This window comes from Cucumis sativus, chromosome 3 (assembly GCF_000004075.3).
Source record: "Cucumis sativus cultivar 9930 chromosome 3, Cucumber_9930_V3, whole genome shotgun sequence".
Taxonomy (NCBI): domain Eukaryota; kingdom Viridiplantae; phylum Streptophyta; class Magnoliopsida; order Cucurbitales; family Cucurbitaceae; genus Cucumis; species Cucumis sativus.
Window position 1 is genome coordinate 39704398 of NC_026657.2, and position 18733 is coordinate 39723130.

The 18733-nt window shown below is 34.0% G+C and overlaps 3 protein-coding genes across 5 annotated transcripts; 1 reads left to right on the forward strand and 2 right to left on the reverse strand.

Moving 5' to 3' along the window:
• Positions 1-2806: 2806 nt before the first annotated feature.
• On the forward strand, positions 2807-6737 carry LOC101220970 (putative esterase YitV). Of its 2 annotated transcripts, none has more exons than XM_011654320.2 (13): positions 2807-3217; positions 3657-3733; positions 3816-3896; positions 4124-4252; positions 4331-4417; positions 4504-4557; positions 4703-4793; positions 4882-4952; positions 5053-5122; positions 5369-5421; positions 5669-5762; positions 6094-6191; positions 6380-6737. In XM_011654320.2, the coding sequence occupies exons 1-13, from the start codon at positions 2980-2982 to the stop codon at positions 6479-6481; spliced, it is 1245 nt and encodes a 414-aa protein (XP_011652622.1). In that variant the 5' UTR covers positions 2807-2979; the 3' UTR covers positions 6482-6737. The 2 variants fall into 2 exon arrangements, with proteins under 2 accessions (XP_011652622.1, XP_031738057.1); XM_031882197.1 differs by lacking the exon at positions 2807-3217 and adding an exon at positions 3374-3564.
• Positions 6738-7150: 413 nt separating this feature from the next.
• On the reverse strand, positions 7151-13765 carry LOC101216627 (TOM1-like protein 9). The gene is made up of 10 exons (XM_004136168.3): positions 13278-13765; positions 11476-11554; positions 11227-11325; positions 11018-11131; positions 10628-10788; positions 9979-10060; positions 9537-9622; positions 8922-9113; positions 8293-8768; positions 7151-7971 (listed from the first exon to the last, which is right to left on the reverse strand). The coding sequence occupies exons 1-10, from the start codon at positions 13376-13378 to the stop codon at positions 7382-7384; spliced, it is 1980 nt and encodes a 659-aa protein (XP_004136216.1). The 5' UTR covers positions 13379-13765; the 3' UTR covers positions 7151-7381.
• Positions 13766-14938: 1173 nt separating this feature from the next.
• On the reverse strand, positions 14939-17970 carry LOC101216383 (D-amino-acid transaminase, chloroplastic). 2 transcript variants are annotated; one of them, XM_004136167.3, is made up of 5 exons: positions 17563-17970; positions 17272-17318; positions 16937-17115; positions 15636-16315; positions 14939-15307 (listed from the first exon to the last, which is right to left on the reverse strand). In XM_004136167.3, exons 1-5 carry the CDS (start codon positions 17741-17743, stop codon positions 15213-15215), a joined length of 1182 nt encoding a protein of 393 aa, XP_004136215.1. In that variant the 5' UTR covers positions 17744-17970; the 3' UTR covers positions 14939-15212. The 2 variants fall into 2 exon arrangements, with proteins under 2 accessions (XP_004136215.1, XP_031739076.1); XM_031883216.1 differs by lacking the exon at positions 17563-17970 and having other exon boundaries at positions 15082-15307; positions 17233-17294.
• Positions 17971-18733: the final 763 nt, after the last annotated feature.

Sequence of the window (18733 nt, forward strand, 5' to 3'; positions counted from 1 at the left end):
TACATCATTGGAAAGGAAAAAAAAAGGTTCTCTGTAGAAGCCAATGACTTGAACAACATACCCCTAACTTTTGACTGTCTAATTAGAGGAACCAAGTGAGTGGTACCCCTACTTACTCCAGTTGAGTTTGCTAGCTATGACAGTGACTAAAAGTCACACAGTGAATAGATAAAAAAGAAAATTATAAGTATATAAACGAGGAGAGAACTGTATCTTTTTATTGGGCATGAGTTCTCATGAATAAAAGTAAAACTAAAAGTAAAGTCATATGGACTTAAATGATTATGTCCTAACAAGGTTAGGGGTCTTAATTATGCCATAAGTCCTAGCCAAAAACGTATTATTACTTCACACCTCTTTAAAGTTTAGAAGTTAGTTTAATCAGAGAACTGTGAAACTGCATTTTTCCTCCCTTCTTTTTCTTTTTCTGTGATGTAAATTTTGTTTACTTGTTACATAATTATTTGGTTCAGGAATTTAATTTGCAAGGGAATTCTTTCCTTCCCAAAAATGTTGAGGACAGGGAAGCTGCCAGACATGACATGATGTAGCTTGTACAATACAACCCTAGAACGTAATATGGCAATTGTACCAAAATTAAAGATATTGTCAGCATGCAGTTCCGTGAATCACAAGATTCGAGGTGTAACGTACGGTACTGCCTCCTAATATACGAATTTTCTTTTCTTTAATAAGTGATTTGGTTCGTAACTTTTTCACGTTTTACTATAGATATTTGACAGTCTGCCTTTTACTCGTGGACAATATCCAGATATCATGGTGGCTTGCATGTTACATTCTCAAAAGGTAGCTAAGCTAATGCAACCAAATTTACATGAAGGGGTTGGGTACTCCTGCCTCCTTGCCTTATATAAACCCAAAGAAAATCCTTTTTCTTTTCTTAAAGAAAGGTGTTAGCTAGTTACTTTATGCTCTAAAGTGAGACGCACTTCCATTACTTAATCAGCCCTTCCACTTAGCTACTTTATGGGGTATATTTGCTAAAAGAAAGAATAATTAACTAAGTTCACTTTATGCCCTCTTCAATCTGATCATCTACGCATCTTTTTTGAACTGATCTTACTATATATATTCAGAAAATATAATATACATCAGTCTACAGCTCAATTTGTAACCCTTCTTCATCACTTTCACCTACATCTTGTGCAAGTTTTACAGAAGTAATTGGCCACTAAAAGGGTGAGGATTTAGCTTTCTCAAGAACTACCTGTCCAAATCGTCTGTTTATATCTCTCCCATGCATATGCAACCCAAAGGTCTATGTTGAGCAACAAGACCATGCCTAAATATTTTAGGCCTAAAGTAAGTACTTATTATGTATTAAATTTATTTTCATATATAACAAATTTTATTTTTTCTCTAATTAAATATTGATTTTTACTTATCGAGTTTCTTAGAGAAGTCTATCTAATATTAAATTTACTCTATTTATTAATTTAAACTTTTGTGACAACATTAAACTTTACTATAATTATTTCTCCACTTTATACTCTGAAACCAAAATTCTAGAAAATAAAACAATTATAATACTCTAATAAAATAATTAATTTATTTAACCTACTTGATAATCTTTTTATGTTATTTTTAAATATACGTAAGTGAATAAAAATATTTATAAAATATAGTAAAATATTATTGGTGATATTTTACTAATTTTGTAATTTTTTTAAAAAATAAACAATAATTGAAAACGATTATAATAAATTTAGTGACACGCTCCCTTCTTTATTCTCGCTTGGGCATGAGATTTTTTGAAGAGTGCATTTTTTTGAAGTCCTAATATTGTTAAATCTTAACTGAATCTCTACATCTTCTTGGAGTAGAATATTGAACCAAATCTTTTCGATCTTTATCCATAATATATCTATAATTAATTATATCTAACGTCTCAACCATTATATCTAATAAATAATAAATATTTATTCAATAAAATTATATAACCTTTATCTTTAATAAATATTTATATATATTTATTTAATAAAATTTCAGAAAAATATTAGTTTAGAAGTTTCTAAAATATCTTACTCATTTTTATTATTTTAATCTTGTCTAATTATATGTATCTTACTCATTTTTATTATTTTATTCTTGTCTAATTATATCTATTTTTTATTTTTATTATTTTAATCTTGTCTAATTATATCTATATTTGATAAACCTTTATTTAAGGATAACTTTGAATAAACATATAAAATATTTACGTCACAAATTGAAAAAACTCTTAAAATTTATCATTTAAAAAAAAAATTACACGTCTCTCATTCTTTATCATCACTTTCTCTTCTGCCATCTTTTTTTATTATCTCCTTCTCCTATATTTTTTCTTTTCATCCTATTTTTCCCTTCTTATTTTTTTAAAAATATTTTCACTCCGCTCTTCCTTTTTATATTCTTCATTTTTTAATTTTCTTTTCCTTTCGTCGTCTTTTTCTTTTTCTTTCCATAGTCATTTTCTTTCTTCGTTAATTTTTTATATTGGTTGATCATGCTACTATAACTAATCACTTACCAACAAAATTTTGAAAAAACTAAATCTAAACAGTAAGAATAAACAAATCCAAATCTATATAGTAAAAATAATCAAATTCTACAATTATTATCTCCGAATATTTTTATATTTTCGAGTGTGGTAGACTTGTGAGCTCCTAAGGTTTTCAAAATTATTCTCACTAATATTTTTGTTAGAAGACCCTTTCATTTAATTGTTTTTAAAAATATCTAAACATTTCCTTAATAAACTTTATAAAATTGACAATCACATAACATCCATTAGTGCGAGTTGTAGAAGGCGGCATGATTGAAAGATTCTGAGAATGGGAACCATTCGCCGATCAGAAAAGATAAAAAAGGATTACGAGAAAGACAGCCGGCAGCTTTGCTTCACCCATCGGAAAAATGATGTGGGCCTTCTTGGGTTGCTTCCACTTCAACTCCCAACAATAATTTTTAATAACAATAATGGCAATTCTCATATCTCACGTGCTACTTCTCCCTAACTCCCTCGCATGCCTTTCCCACGCACCAACATCTTTCCCATGGAACCGCCAAAGTTTCTGTGCCTTTAAATCCTTGTACCGTGTTGCAGCCAGGGGTAGGTACCCAAAGGAAGTCAATCAAATGGAAGAAGCGATCGTTGACGCCGACAAGTTTCGGGTCGAATTCCTTCGAGTTCTCCGTAGTAGACGATCTGGGGAAGGTGCAAAAATTGAATTTGAATGTTGTTTCTTTATTCTCGATCTCTTTTAGTTACCTTGTAAATTATGATGTCTGTTCTGTTCTGGGTCGCTGGAAAGTTTGTGAATTTGTGTCTGAAATTCTTAGTTGATTTGAATGGTCTTCGTCTCTTTGCTGACATGTTTCTTGCTTTTGACATCTTTTGAAAAATGTTTAGCCTTTTTGTGATTCTGGGGCCATTTTACTTTTTGTGTATTTCTTCGTTCTTTTAGTCAGTGGGTGTATTGTCTTTTTTCATTTTACATACTTACACCCTGAAAAAAAATTCATGTAAGAAAGTTAAGCTCGGACCATCATTTCTTACTTAAGGTACTGCTTGTTTTGATTAATTAAGTGTACTAGTTCCTGAGGTTGTTGTTAAGAGTTATGAATCCATGATTATGTCTAATTTAATTTCTCAGTACCGCTGAATGTGAAGCACACAGAGCCTGTTCTCAACCCTCTGATTCAGGAGGCCAACCCGCCAACCTTTAGTAAGGTTGAATTAATATTATTTCTTCGTTCTTTTATCTTTGCTTAAGTTGTAGTTTATCATGTTGATTTGTTTTACCCGTTTCAAGGTGATGGCTTCTTGTCCAAAGGAAACTTCTTGCAATTTGAAGGACTTGCTTCACGAGGAAAATCTTCATCTTACTACGGAGGCAAGCTATGCTCTCATACTTTTCACAGTAACTTATGCGCAGGACATGTTTTAATGGTGTATTAGGGGAAGCTGAATCAGACCTAGAACTTTTCTACCATGCAAAACAAACATTCAGTAAAAGATCTGCTGGCATAGTTTGTAAAAAGAACAATTTCTTGCTTTTTAGTCCATGTGTTATTTTTTTGGACAAAACAAATAATGTAGTTATTCACTAATGTTTGATAGGAAGGAGAGCAAGGGCAGTTGCCCATATTGATCATGAGCATGAAGGAGAGCAGACAGCAAAAAAGACCGGGAATTGTTTTTCTGCACAGTACAAACAAGTGCAAAGAGTGGTTGAGACCATTGCTCGAGGTTTTCCTTTGCTCTGGCCTTTTTTCATTGTCAACAAGTTGAGAACTAGATCTTACGATATATTCTTTCTTCTTTCAGGCTTATGCATCGAGGGGATATGTAGCTATTGCCATTGATTCTCGTTACCATGGTGAAAGGGCCAAGACCAAAACCACATACCGTGATGTATGCTTTTCTCTAGTCTTACAGCAAAATTCTCTTTTCTTTTGCACAGTTATTAAATCCTAACCTGATGTCATAATCTGGTGCAGGCTCTTATTTCTGCATGGAAAAAAGGTGATACCATGCCATTCATATTTGACACGGTACCTCCTCATTTCATTTAGTAGCTGAATTGTTTGGATTATGAATGAAGAATTAGCTGAAAGTGTAACAAATGAATAACTTCAGTTATGCTAATAGATCAGTGAGTTTGGTTTATAAAGAGCTAATAGACTAAATCACTTGCAGGTTTGGGACTTGATAAAGTTGGCAGATTATCTGACAAGGAGGGAAGACATTGATCCATGTAGAATAGGAATTACTGGTGAATCACTTGGAGGTCTGTCGAAAGTAAAATAATATGGAACAAATTGGAACATGCCTTTTCTTTGTTATATAAGGCTTACCACTTCACAATTTCATTGCAGGAATGCATGCATGGTTTGCTGCTGCTGCTGACACTCGCTATTCTGTGGTTGTCCCCATAATCGGCGTGCAGGTAGTTAACCCAAATGATGACACTCTGGATCTTGTGTTAGTATATTCCCGTTTGGAAAGGAGAAACGGGGTCCAGCTGATATATTGTGATATGATTGCAGTCTTTTGGATGGGCTGTAGATAATGATAAGTGGCAGGCACGAGTTGAGAGTATAAAGCCTGTTTTTGAGGGTAAGGTGCATATGGCAATTGGTTAGGTGACTGGTAGTTGTTACTCACGAAGCATAAGCTAGAAAGAAGAACACATTCAATAATTTAAAGAAAAAAATGGAGTAATTAATAACTTTGAATGATAATTAGCAAGAGATCGTTATATAGCTGTAACCTCTTGTGTGAGCGTTTTCTAAGTTACGATAATTTGAAAAAGTTAAACAACTTTATAAACACACATGACCGTTCTTTGTATTTTGTCTGCAGAAGCACGAATTGAATTAGGCATGAATGAGATCAACAAAGAAGTGGTGAAGAAGGTTTGTTTTTCAAGTTCTTGGTTTATTAACTTTTGATTTAGTATTCGGCTTTTCGAATGGAGTTTATGAATTGTTATCAATCCCAAACCTATATTATGCTTATTACAAGAGTTCTTTCTTTTATTATTATTATTATTTTTTTGGACGCTAGAACTTATACATACTTAATCTGTCATGACCAGCCCTTTTATTAGATAAAGCACATTTGAAGTTGAATTACCATGACGGTTTCTACTGTTTGATTCAGGTCTGGAATAGGATTGCTCCTGGATTGGATTCCCAATTTGACTCGATATATTCAGTTCCAGCTATTGCACCACGTCCTTTGTTGTTATTAAATGGTAAGGTTCACATACTACCTATACTTTCATGATTTTAATCACAAACCAACCTCAAATTTAGAGGAATTGGAAGATTCGAATATGCAGTTCAAACAAAAAACTAATGCTTTATTTTTAAGCATCCAGTAGTCCTGACATCATATCAGTAACCAGTAGGCTATCTCCTTGAAGTTGCTGATATTCACCTGTAAAATAGGTGGATCTTTAATTGTCTACATATATACATATATAATTAGTGTTTCATTCCATGTCTTTAAATTTAAAACTGAATTGCATCATTGTAGTCTGTTCAAATATAGTTAATCAGCAGTTTGGACTTGAAAAACAATAGGTGCAGACGATCCTCGATGTCCAGTTGCCGGTTTGGATGCTCCGGTGTCAAGAATCCAGACAGCTTATCAAAAGTTTGGTTGTCCAGAAAATTTCAAGGTACACATGACTTTCCAGTTTCTACCTTCTTTTATTTGTCAATTAACTTTTGAATCCTTTAAGTGAATGATTATTAAGCGTTTTAAATTGTCACTTCCAAGTAGCTTATAAGAAAGAACAAGAATATGGGACTTCCTAACAGGGTGGAGTTTTATTTTATCTGCTGTATAATGTTTGATGTTGTGCAGTTCATCACACAAACTGGGATTGGTCACGAAATGACAACAGAGATGGTAAAAGAAGCAAGTGATTGGTTTGACAAGTTCTTATGCGAGAGTATAAAAGAGTAATGACTTTTCTCGTCCCTTAATTCCTTTGGATATCTATTATGCATTTATGAATACAATGTTCTTCATGTACGAGTAACAAAAGATCTGTCATTTTACTTGTTACTTAACAAGTTCCTTACAATTCATGCTCTAGTTGGGTCAAAACTAGAGTGAGATTGTTCGAATTGCAACATTAAAGTAAATGTAATTTAGTTAATGTAATTTCAAAATTGTAACAATTCAGCCTCCATTTGGTAATATTTTTCGTCTTCTTATAGATATTACTTTTACCTTCTCTAATTTTTATTTTATTACCATCTATGTTCTATCCATAGTTGAAGAAATCATTTTTCAACAAGATTAAAAGATCACATTTTTGTTTGTGAAAGATACACAACTTTGAAAATAAAAACGAAAAGCTTAATAAGTGATTTACAATTTTTATAACCAGTTACTTCCTATATGTAAATCTTCACTAAATTTTAGTGTGAATGAAGAAATTAAATTTTATTAAATCATGGTTTATAAGGTAGAGTAACAAAATTCAAAGATAGTTTATTGTTATTAGTGTTTTAAAACAGTTGTTCAACCATCATAATACAGTTTTGTTCTAAAAAGGATCATCACAATATAGCAGTAAGTCATCCAACGTTCCTGCTATACCCTACTATAGAAGTAAATAGATTAAAATTTCATGAGAGAGAAAAGAGCATAACATTTATTCCAAAATAAATCAACGTGGCATACTGAAAATCCAGTGGCCAAATTCCTGCATGGCCTGAAAATAACGCAAAGAAAGCCATAGGTTCATCAATATATACAGGGACCCTCACCCGTCACCAAACAGTGAGGAAAAGAATTGCATCAAGAGAAAAAGTATAAAGAATAACAAAAAGGACTTGGTGGAAGTGTAATCAAAATTCAGTCGCCACCAGCAGCAGCAGAAGTAGATTTCATGGACTTGAACTTTGCCAAGTCAACAAGATCACCAAACAGATTGTCCTCCGGCTTAGAAGGCTTATTGGGAGGCATACTAGACAGGGCAGAGATTTGGTAGGATGAATTTCTTATGCCATTATCATCACTAATGTACGTTCTCTGCTCCAAATACTGTGTCCCCTTTGGTTGGATGTGGCCATAGCCATAGAATTGGTTGCCAAACATTTGCAAAGGATACAAAGTTGCCATCTGTCCAGTTTGCTGTGAAAGCATGGCTCCATAAGCCCCTCTGTGGAATGTTTGAGGAGCCAAATCCAGCTGATTGTTGAGACTAAACTGACCATTAAGTGCTGAAATCTGGCTGCCTACAATTGGCTGGATATACACACCTACAACTTGGTCATTTGCAATTGGTTGAAGTCCTTGAGGATATAGACCATTCTGTACATGTGTGAAAACGGCTTGAGTTACCGTCGTTGGATGGTGATACTCATCGCTTGCTACCAAACCAGTGTCACCCACAGGGTGAGATTCCCAAGGTGGTGGAGGAAATGACTCGTTGTTTTGAGAACCTGATCAGCCACCCAAACAGTGAGATTAGTGAGTGAGTATATGTAGGCCAAAGCTAAAACAAACACTCTGTTTTAGATCACATCAACCTTTGTAAAGTTTGTAGTTTGTTTGGTTTTATCTCCCCGTTTGGGAAGTGGCGTGGATTTATATGGTGCATCGTATTTTTTATGTATAGCCTAAATTGACAGAGTGCAATACATGTGAACTAACATATATAAAAGAGTTGAGTGGAATTTTGTTTGGAAGATTAAAGTCAATTTCACAAAGTATGATATATATATATATATATATATATATGTCTAGAAAATGAATATACGAACCATTATATGAATCGAGGGGTTGCCTCTGTCCTGACTGGGAAACCTGGCTAGTCATGGAGGGACCAGGACCAGAAGCATTTGTGTACAGTGACTGCTCGCGGTGAGACGATATGGGGAATTGGACAGTTCCATTAAGGTGCATATCACCCTGCGGGGACTGAAAAACTTGGTGCTGGTGGAAGTTTGAGACAGAACCATGGCTCTGATCTCCAGGATTGTTGGATGGAGTATCAGTTGCTCGGTTGCTATCATAATGCACGTCAAAAGGGACGAGGGCATTCTGTTCAGATAAAGGAGTATTTGGCTGCTGCTCGGTCAAAGGAACAAGAGCCAGTGAAATGTTCGCATCAGGATGAATGTAGTCGTCACCACTCAGCAGGTCCAATTTGGAATCAAACTTAGCTGGAGAAGCTGTACCATGGATGGATGACTGATTTACTGTTTGTGTGCTTGAGCCAGTAGTATTGGAGGCCAACCTGCAATAAATTAGTAGGCACTAACAAGTCAAATATAAAACGGTACAGAAGTATTATGCTCGGTAGTTTTAATGGGTAAACATAAAATGAATTTGATTATAAAGTTACAGTGTCCAAAGAGACAAATGCGAAGAAATCAAAGAATATAATTACTTCTTCTCAGGTTGTTGGTTGTTGTCTCCAGTGTTACCAAGAGGAAAATGATCATCACGGTGTGCTCCAACCAATTCGGACTTTGGTTCCCCTAGCAGAACAGAAGTTCCTGAAGCAATGGCTTCATACTTGGAAAGTACACGTTGTAATTCATCATTAAGTGACAATCCTTGGCAGAGCAATGATTCATCCCTAAAGAAAGAGTTGAAATTAGAATATACCGCGATCCATATATTGAAAGGGAACTGTATTTCATGAAACTGAAATGGTAGCAAGTAATATGATGAGGAGCTCTGTATACGGGTATCCCCTCTAACGAACACAAAAGTAACACAAACATAATTTTCAAAGGAAAAGTTCCAATAGATACTGAAGTCATTTTTTCACCCACTGTTCAAGTGATATTAACTTCCAGCATCTTTCAGGATCTAAGCCAAAAGCGTAGAATACAAGGCACAGGCAGTCTTATAACAAGTACACATCATCCAATACAGTACCTAAATACACCAACCTCCAGGTTCCACTGCATGCCAACAACAGAATGACAATACGATAGAAAAATATTGAGGAAAAAACAATGCTATAATACCAAAAAAAAAAAAAAAAAAGTCATACGAAGTTGAATTCACAAGATGAACAGCTCTCTGCTTGTAATTATGGCATTGTTCTACCAAGTCAACAACGACATCCTGCCGAATATCCTGCACAAAATGAAGAGACACATCAAATTGGTGATAAAAAATTATCATAAAAGTAAATTTGATAATAAGAAAAAAGTATAGGATGTCTCCAAAGGGGCATAATAATTAAGGAGTTATAATGCACAAAAGGTTGAATAAAAATATGGGATCATTTACTAATTACTATCAAGGGTCGCATTAGAAAGTTGATTATTCACAAATTACATTATGATATATATTTTTTATAACCGAGAGTTGGAGCTTAGCTCAGATGTACCCGAGAAAATGCATTACGATATTACTACTCAAAACCACCATTATTAGCGCAGGGTTTTGTTACAACATTAATCCAATGTTTTCTCAAATCAATAACTTACCTCTTTGTTTCCCGGATCTAATGCATTTAGCATTTCTTTAAGGACATCCACTACTCCCCGTGCAAGTTGGATCTCACTCAAGCTGAATACGAAATTTCAAGTAACAAAAGGTCCCGAAACAGTATTTTAGGCAGTAGAGCGAAAATGTCAAAAGGACGAAGTAACTATCACGTCAAACAAAAGTTTAATGGTGGAACTACAAGTTACTCCAGAACAAGATTGAAGACAAATGTCTAACTATCACGCCAAACAAAAGTACAATGAACCACCCACTCAAATGTCTAACAAATGAAGGCTAGCAGATTATCAAGCCTCCGACTCACACCTAGAAAACAGTTCCACTTGAGCAAGAAAACTGTAAGTGTATAAGGGAACTATCAACCTTTCATTCCACTGTCGTTTCTCAATAGATCTTAGAAAGCATTGAATTCATGTAATAAAAGTGAGAAGGGGAAAAAAGGGGAAGTTGTAAGATGTAATGAAGCGAATAGTTTAAAACTGAGAATTCAAGGGGAACTTGTGTAACTAACTATCAGAAAGTAGCTAAACAGAGGAGAGGGAACTGGGAAGGGAATGAGAACACTCGATAGTTTCTAGTTAAGTCTGTTCTTCAGACATACCATCAATCTAAAAGACTAAAACAGTGTACCTTAAGGCTGAAAAATTAACATCCCTTGAGGATCCTGGAGCATCTTGCTGATAATCAGGATTGTGGAGATTCTGATTATCCAATCCCACCTGTTGTTTTTGAAGAGGTGTGAATCCAGGCGCTGGTATTTCAGATTTATGGGGAAAAACTGCCCCAGCACGCTGAAAAGGAACAGATTTTCAGAAAGTCAGTTTTTGCTGAGATCGTTTGGTCCTACGCCTACCAAAGATAAGATAATTGCACGTATTAGTTCCAGACAACTTTGTCTAGAACTCAAGATGGTCTCCGTATCAATCAGATTTTATGGTTTAACAATGAAATTTTCATGTCGAAGGACTCGCACATAACAATACACTACATAATATCATGGATAACATTGATAAACCATACCAATAGTTCTTGATAAGCAGCATAGTATTGTGGATAACGTCCTGTTGATCCTCCTAAAGCCTCTTGCCAGGTATCTATCAGGAGCAATATCTTTTCTTGGACACGAAGGTCAGGCTACACCATGCATCACACAAACCATGAAAACCAAGCTAAACACTCTTTTTTACCCCTAAAGAACAAAAAGTAAGGGTAAAATAGGCCTCTCTTACCCTCTTCTTTACAATTTTGACCATATCATGGGGAATTTCCTTCTCCGCCATATGTGCATGACTGATGTTTCCACAATTCTTGAAGATGGTCTCCAAGAGCTGCATATAAGCAGATACAAAAGGTGAAATGTATTCAAGAGTTGATTTCCCCCATGACAATTTGTGAGCAAGGTAAATAGTGGCAAAATCATGTCAATAAGTTAATTAAAAATGTGGGTGGTTGAAATGATAGGGATGTTCAAAACTTACTGTTAGAGCAAGAAGCTGAACTTTGGGGTGCTTACTTCCAAGGCGCTTCTTTATTCCCTTAACAACATCTTTTGTTTGCCTGGTAAATCATCAACAAACTAAATAGTTTACACTAAACGATAATGAAAAGAATACTACTTCCACTAAAATTCTTAGTCCTTCAACAGGTTGAATTTTTCTAAAGTACCAAACTTTAATTTGCATTGTTCAAAGAGACGATTGATTGTGTCTGATTGTAAGGGAAAAAAGAAAGGACTTTAATGAAAATATTTGCAGCAATTTTAACGACTAAATTGGGTGATCGTTATGCATAAGGTGCTTTTGCTTCAACTCTTCTATATTTTTACTATTAGTATGTTCACTGAACTGAAGAAAGGGTTTTCATAGTATCCACCGATGGGGAGCGCTTCTTCCCATCATTAGAGGCTTCCATTTGGCAGCAAATTCAAGAAAACTTGGCAAACTGATATATGGAAGCTTCTATTGATGGAAGAAGCTTCCTCCCTTACCTACTTAGTTTTATAATTCTATTCAAAACAGAGTATATGGACTGGGTCAGCTACTTGCATAAGAAGCAATCTTAATCATCAGTAACATATTTATCATGAATTCTGAATGTCCGATAAGGACAATGTAACCTTCACCTATCTTCACGATAGTATGTTATTGACTACTTTACTTTTGGTTCACACTAAAGTATCTCATACCAGTAGAGATAATTGTCCTTACTCATACTTTGTTTGTACAACCCTAAACCCTAGGTACCACCTCACTTTTCCTCTGATTTTGATACCTTCGAGAGCACCAAAAATGGGGGATTAAAGCTTCTAACTTAAGAAAGTACCACCTCAAGTCTTTCCTCATTCATGCACTCCCTATCACCTATCAGAGTTTGCTTTTATCAAGAACTAGTTGCAAACCTAAATCACTTTTTGTGAAATAGACCACAAGCCGCATCCTTAGTCTCCTCCCCTTAAACAAAGATTTTAATCCTCTAGCAGTGAGCATTATAGAGTCATTACTTGATCGCTACTTCAAGCACTTTTTGTCTTATATGAGTATTCATCCACCAATGCGCTACTTTTCTTTGAAATCGATAAGGATCACACCCAAGTTACATTTAGACTATTACTCTAATGGAACTTTACCTATCTCCAAAATGGTATGATATCATCCACTTTAGGGTCATATTATAAACAACACACTAAAATAAACAAAGACAAAATCAAAATTAAGAGAACCAAAATAAAATTAAATATTTTTTGGTTGGTTGGGGTGTGTGCTGTTATTTGGGATATTTGGGGGAAGAGGAATGAATAATGATCAGGTGTTTAGGGGGAGGGAGAGGGAGAGGGAAGAGGAATGAATAATGATCAGGTGTTTAGGGGGAGGGAGAGGGATTACTGTGAGGTTTGGTCCTTGTTAGATTTCATGTTTTGCTTTAAGCTTCCATTTCGAATACCTTTTGTAACTATTCTATTGACAACATCTTACTTAGTTGTAACCCCTTCTTTTAGTTGGGTGGTTTGTTTTGCTGGAATTTTTTATATGCACTTGTATACTTTACTTCTTTCTCATTAAAAGTTGTTATTTTCATCGAAAAATAAATAAATAAATTTCTACACAAGGTACTGCCACAGCAAACGAACTCCAACAACTGCTTGAAACCACTCAATGAAATCCTTAAAAAATTCATAACAAACCATCCACATACGAGAAGGAATTACCAAACAACAACCAAGAAAAACACAGAAATCAAAGGAGAAGTGGGAGTGTAATAGAGTAAATAAACCAACGCGTACCCATAATCTCTGTTGATCATATCACATATCTCCATGTTCGCAGCCCAGTCAGGACCAATCAGCATATCGCTCGTGGCACGTTCAACTATCGGATTCACCATCTCCACGACCACGACTACCGCAAAAACAATAAACTCAACTGTATAGAAAAGAAAAATTCCTAGTCCAGAAGGCGCTAAATCGTATAGCCGTTCTTCTGCAAGTTATCCAAACTATTAAAATCGTGAAATGATAGTATCGTCTCAAAATCTTTCTTTCGAAGTCCCCAACTCACTCTCACTCTTCCTCCAATTATTCCCTGAACGTTCTTCAGTCGTATGAAGAAGCTTAGCAAAGAAATTCTTATTTGAGATTGTAAGCTTTGGAGTTGGAAGGTGACGCGAGATTTTTCTTCTTCCTCTGCTGATTCAGAGAACGCCGACTAATCAACTGCTATTTGGCATTTTCTTCTCCAACGGCCCGACCACTTCGCCGCACTTTGATCGCCCGCCACTCCTTTCTATATTTTATACTCTTTTTTCTAATTATTGGATTATGAATTTTTTTTTTTTTTTACAACTTTATTATATAAAAAAACATTTATAAAATAAATTAAAATATATAAAATGGTATTAATACTTACTAATAAAATCTAAAATTTTGCTATATTTTATTTATAACACTACTATTAAATTTCAATTATTTCCATAAATCTACTATAACATAAAAAAATAAACATATTGGTGTCATCCATATAAATACAATTTAAAATTAGTTATTTGGATAGTTACAAATATATAAATTAGATTTAAAATAATTGATAAACCATGTTTTAAATATTAATCTATCATTCATATACATAAGAGTCTATCCACGATAGAAATATAAAATGTTGTTGTATACTTAATTATTATTTCTAAAGTCGCTAACCATTATAGTTATCCTAAAATAATAAAATATTGATTTATTGATTTACATTTATTTTTTAACTATCATCAAATAAAGCAAAATATTTATAAAATATTATATTTCAGCTATAGAAGATACTGATAGACTACTATATGTTATCTGCATTGTTATATTTATCATAATCTATTACGAATAAATTTTGATATTTTTAAATATGCGATTTGAGGGTCAAATATGGTTATTCATTCAAAATTTTAATTTCCTATTTATTACTTATACCATACACTCTTCCTACGTAATGTGTCACAGTTGGTTAGACTTTGATCTATAGCTTCTTAAGACTTAAATATTAAATTTGGTTTGGTATTTCGAAAGTCAAAGAAATTAAGTTTTGGTGGTTTAAATTATTGCAATATTTATGTGAGTATGTGTATCTTTTTCAAACTATAGGAAAAGAATAATTCCAAGCTATGTTTTAATAGTATTGACATCTATAACTTTAAAATTACGTGGCACGAATAATTTTCAAATAGAACATTTAATACGAGAAAAAAAAATATAAATTAAGATTTCAACGAAATTGCTTTATAGTTTATAGTTCTAGGTTAGGTTATTACAATTAATTATGATAGTTTATATTTGAGTGTAAATTATTTTAATTTGAACTATAATAATATGTGCTCTCGAGCAATAAACAATAATAGTTTGAAAATAGTATCTACATTAGTCGATTAGTCGACTGAAAAGTACAAAATAATATTTACTGAAAGAAGGGGTTATAAAAAGTTACTTTATTGATCAGACTTCTAATAACAATTATAATGTACTTTGTTGAGACAATATCAATAATGAAAAACATCTAAAGAGATGTGTGTTCATAGTGATTTATTAAGCCCTTTTTCTAATACACAAAAGAAAGGGAGAACAAGAAAAAAGAAGCCTTTAAAAAGGAGAACTGCCGTCCTATCTCTCATACCCTGCACTGCTTGAGCTAGCAGCATTCATGGAAGCTGCATCAGTAAATTCTGAGAGAGATGGCAGGTCGGGTTAATATGGAACTGGTACTCGGACTGTTGGGGGACCGGAGTTCATGTCCTCGATGAGAAGATCGAAAAGTGCCTGAACCAATGGACCTTCTTTTCCTGAAGAGCAAACACAAAAAGTTCTTAAATTGTAAGATAACACATACTTCCATGGTTTCATTGTTATATAATAAGAACATCCATCCCCACTATACGAAGAATTACAATGATGGTTTTCTTAGATCATCGAGTGGTTGTAGTAGTATGAAAGCTTCATAAAATTTGTAGAACAGTGATTCACAAGGTTAGTTTATGAGATAAAATTCATCAAGGCAATGTAATCAAGTTGACGCAAACATCTTGATTCAGATTCAGAAAGACAAAATTGTCTGGATATTTATTCTCTGAAGCATCTTATTTATGAATTAAAGATTATAGGGATACTTACCATCACCAATGATTTGCTCATCCCACTGCAGTACGGGAGAAACAAGAACTCCACTCCCAATAAGCATCATTTCATCCGCCTTCTTCCCTTCCTCAATGGTTATATTTTCACAGCTTATACTCCGAAGCTTACCCTCTTTCACCAGCCTCTCAGCAAGATTTATAATTCTCTTAGCTGTGCACCCGCTTAGAATTTTGTCGAAGTGAGGCATTATGAGTTCCTTATCGCTTGTAATAAAAGCCACGTTCATATTAGGCCCTTCAGCAATGAATCCATCACTGTCCAACCAAATGGATGCATAAGCACCTTTTTCTTCTGCTTCCATCTTTGAAAGAACATTTGGTAGGTAATTTACGCTCTTCATAATTGCAAATTGGGGTGGTTTCATAGGGACTGATGAAGTTATAACTTTGATGCCTTTTGGACGAGATGTCGGCTTCCCTTGAATTACAACTGCATAAAGGGCTGACAGATGACAGCCAGAAGAAGAAAGTTGAAAATCTCCAGGTCCTGCCGAGAGCCAGTATCGAAGTGATCCATTTCTACACTTAGAAGCACTCACAGTTCTTATGAGTATCCTTCTAATCATCTCCCGATCATATGGAATTGGGAGGTTAATTTTTGCCATCGATGCTGATTTCAAAATGCGGTCAAGGTGCTGGTCCAACTCATACAGATATCTGGCTAAATCAAAGGAATGTTTGCAGTAACTCTACCACCGACAAAATCATGAAATGAAAAATGACTTTCCTACTCTAACAACCCACGAAGGAAAAAGTCACAACATTTAAATCTCATAATTTTTTTTCAAAAAAGGAACAAATACAAAAACTGAGCAACCTCAGCGAACTTTAAAGATAGATCTGTTTACTTCTACACATATTCTAGCTTCTTGTTTGTTATTTTGATATAAGAAACAACTTTACTCGTCCTATATGTTACATTCTTTCACTTACAAAATTAAGGAAAATTCAAAAGTGTTGTGTTCGAGTGATTAGTCCTGGAGTCAGTTCATGAGTTCTATTGAGAGTTTGTAACCGAGATTATGACCATTAAACTTCCTTCTTCCAAACTTTGAGGAAATGGTCACTCTAAGAGCTGATTTACACTAAATCCATTTAAATTGTCTTTTCTTTAGTAGATCAAAGACGATTGGCCTGTTTGAATCTTTAGTAGGTCAATCAGGCTCAGAAAATCTTTCAAACAAACATTAAAGACATATAGTTTACCGTGAGAACTATGCATGTCTTGGATTAAATTGACATCATAATCTTCGTGAAATGTATAAAATTCTCACATACCCATCCACTATGATAGCAGTATCAAAAACACCATGTCCCCGGTGGACCATGTGATCATCAATTGGAATTACCATAGCAGCTGGGTCTGTCGTAATTCCTCCAAAAACGCTGGAATACATGGCAAGGTATTGTTGCTGGTTTTCTTGATTTTCTCTTCTTGCCCTTAGCCTTTCAATAACCTTCAGTATAACAACATAGATCGAAATAACAATCAGTAAATCTGTACAACCACCATCTTCCACACGTAGAACATTAAACCTTGTGTATTTCTACCAAAAAATATATCCATAACATACAAGAAATTTCAAAGAATGATAGAGACATCAAAAGTGAACCTCTGAACTAGTAAGCACCGGGGCATCAGAAGTATGACCAACAGTATCTACAACAACACAAGGCAGTTAGCTCAATCACCGACATTTCAAAGAGGTGGATAAAGAAAATTGAAAGAAAGCAAGGAAAGTAAAAAACACAACAGGATTATGAACACCCAGATTATGAAAACTGAAAATCAAGTCAACTATCATACACGCGCCATACAAACTTGCTTCAACCACTATCTCTAAGGCTTTTATCAACTGCCACAATAGAATCGAACAGTCCCACCGCGAATTAAGAGAACTAACCTGCAACCGAAGCCATAATTCTGAATCCTCGGAAATACAACCGTCGGGTATTGCGCAAATTGTGTACATAGTGAGAGTGAAATCGAGTAGAACGTATTGAGCTGTGAGAACGGTAAGGGAACACTGCCGGGCTGTTTTCTGCCTGAGAAATGAGCCGGAGAATAGACTGGAGAGAAGCCATTAAATATCCTAGAGAGGCTGTTCGTGGACAAATCTGATTGAGATGCTAGTGCAGCATTTGACCCTTTGTAGTAGTATAAAACTGTACAGTGGTGTTTGACGAATCTGATTGCTTTTAGCAAAGTAAAGACGATGGTAGTCCGCCGTCCGCCATGGCTCTTATCACCATCGCTCACCAAGCAAAAGGCCAGACGGCCATTACTGTTTTAAAATTTTCTGTTGTTTTATTGTGATAGTGATTTTATTTTACGTCATTTTTAAATATAGAAAAATAATTAAAATATTTATAAAAGGGAGTTTTTAAGAATAATAAAAAATACAAACCTATAAAAAAATCACTACTTGATTTTGTATAGTTTGTCCATATTAAATTTGTATAACTTTTCTTTATTCAATTCTTATGTTATCATTATATTTTTTTTTACAATTTTTCTAATAAAAAGTATTAGATTATAAAAAATAACAATAAATAAAAATATTGTTTTTAAGAAGCTATTTGTTAAACCCTAGAATCTTGAAAAGTTTGTATATATCTTAAAGATCGAGAGAGATGATACAAAACAAATATATTTAAAATATATATAATATTGATTTTATATAGTTTGACTAAGTAAAGAAAGAGGACAATTGATGAAAGTACAAGAAACACACAATATATAAGAATCTACATACCAACCTAAAGTCTATTCAAGAAACTTTGAATAATAATAACATATAAAAACTATAATAAAGATATGTTTATTATTTAAATTTCAAAACTACATGATAAAGATAATAACAAAGTAAAAAGATAAATTTAAGAATAATAATTAAGTATATAATAATATTTAAAAAATGTAGATAAAATATTATGGAAAAGACTTTTTGTTAATAGATTATCGTGATTTATGGTTTAGCAGATTAACATTTGCAATATGATATGTTAAGGATTGATTTATATTATTGATAGAGTTAACACATTTTTAAAATTGTGTTTTACACTTAATTATTT

Bases quoted from the DNA above. Each gene is read 5' to 3' on its own strand.
- LOC101220970 (XM_011654320.2), top strand. From the start codon at position 2,980: ATGGCAATTCTCATATCTCACGTGCTACTTCTCCCTAACTCCCTCGCA. The intron at 3,734-3,815 runs GTTGAATTAATA...ACCCGTTTCAAG, and splicing joins ACCCGCCAACCTTTAGTAAG to GTGATGGCTTCTTGTCCAAA. The intron at 6,192-6,379 runs GTACACATGACT...GATGTTGTGCAG, and splicing joins GTTGTCCAGAAAATTTCAAG to TTCATCACACAAACTGGGAT.
- LOC101216627 (XM_004136168.3), bottom strand. From the start codon at position 13,378: ATGGTGAATCCGATAGTTGAACGTGCCACGAGCGATATGCTGATTGGT. The intron at 9,623-9,978 runs GTAAGTTATTGA...CATTTTGTGCAG, and splicing joins TAGATCCGGGAAACAAAGAG to GATATTCGGCAGGATGTCGT. The intron at 7,972-8,292 runs GTTCGTATATTC...GTGGCTGATCAG, and splicing joins ACCCCTCGATTCATATAATG to GTTCTCAAAACAACGAGTCA.
- LOC101216383 (XM_004136167.3), bottom strand. From the start codon at position 17,743: ATGGCTTCTCTCCAGTCTATTCTCCGGCTCATTTCTCAGGCAGAAAAC. The intron at 17,319-17,562 runs GTTAGTTCTCTT...GTGTTGTTGTAG, and splicing joins AATTATGGCTTCGGTTGCAG to ATACTGTTGGTCATACTTCT. The intron at 15,308-15,635 runs GTAAGTATCCCT...TTTGCTCTTCAG, and splicing joins TGAGCAAATCATTGGTGATG to GAAAAGAAGGTCCATTGGTT.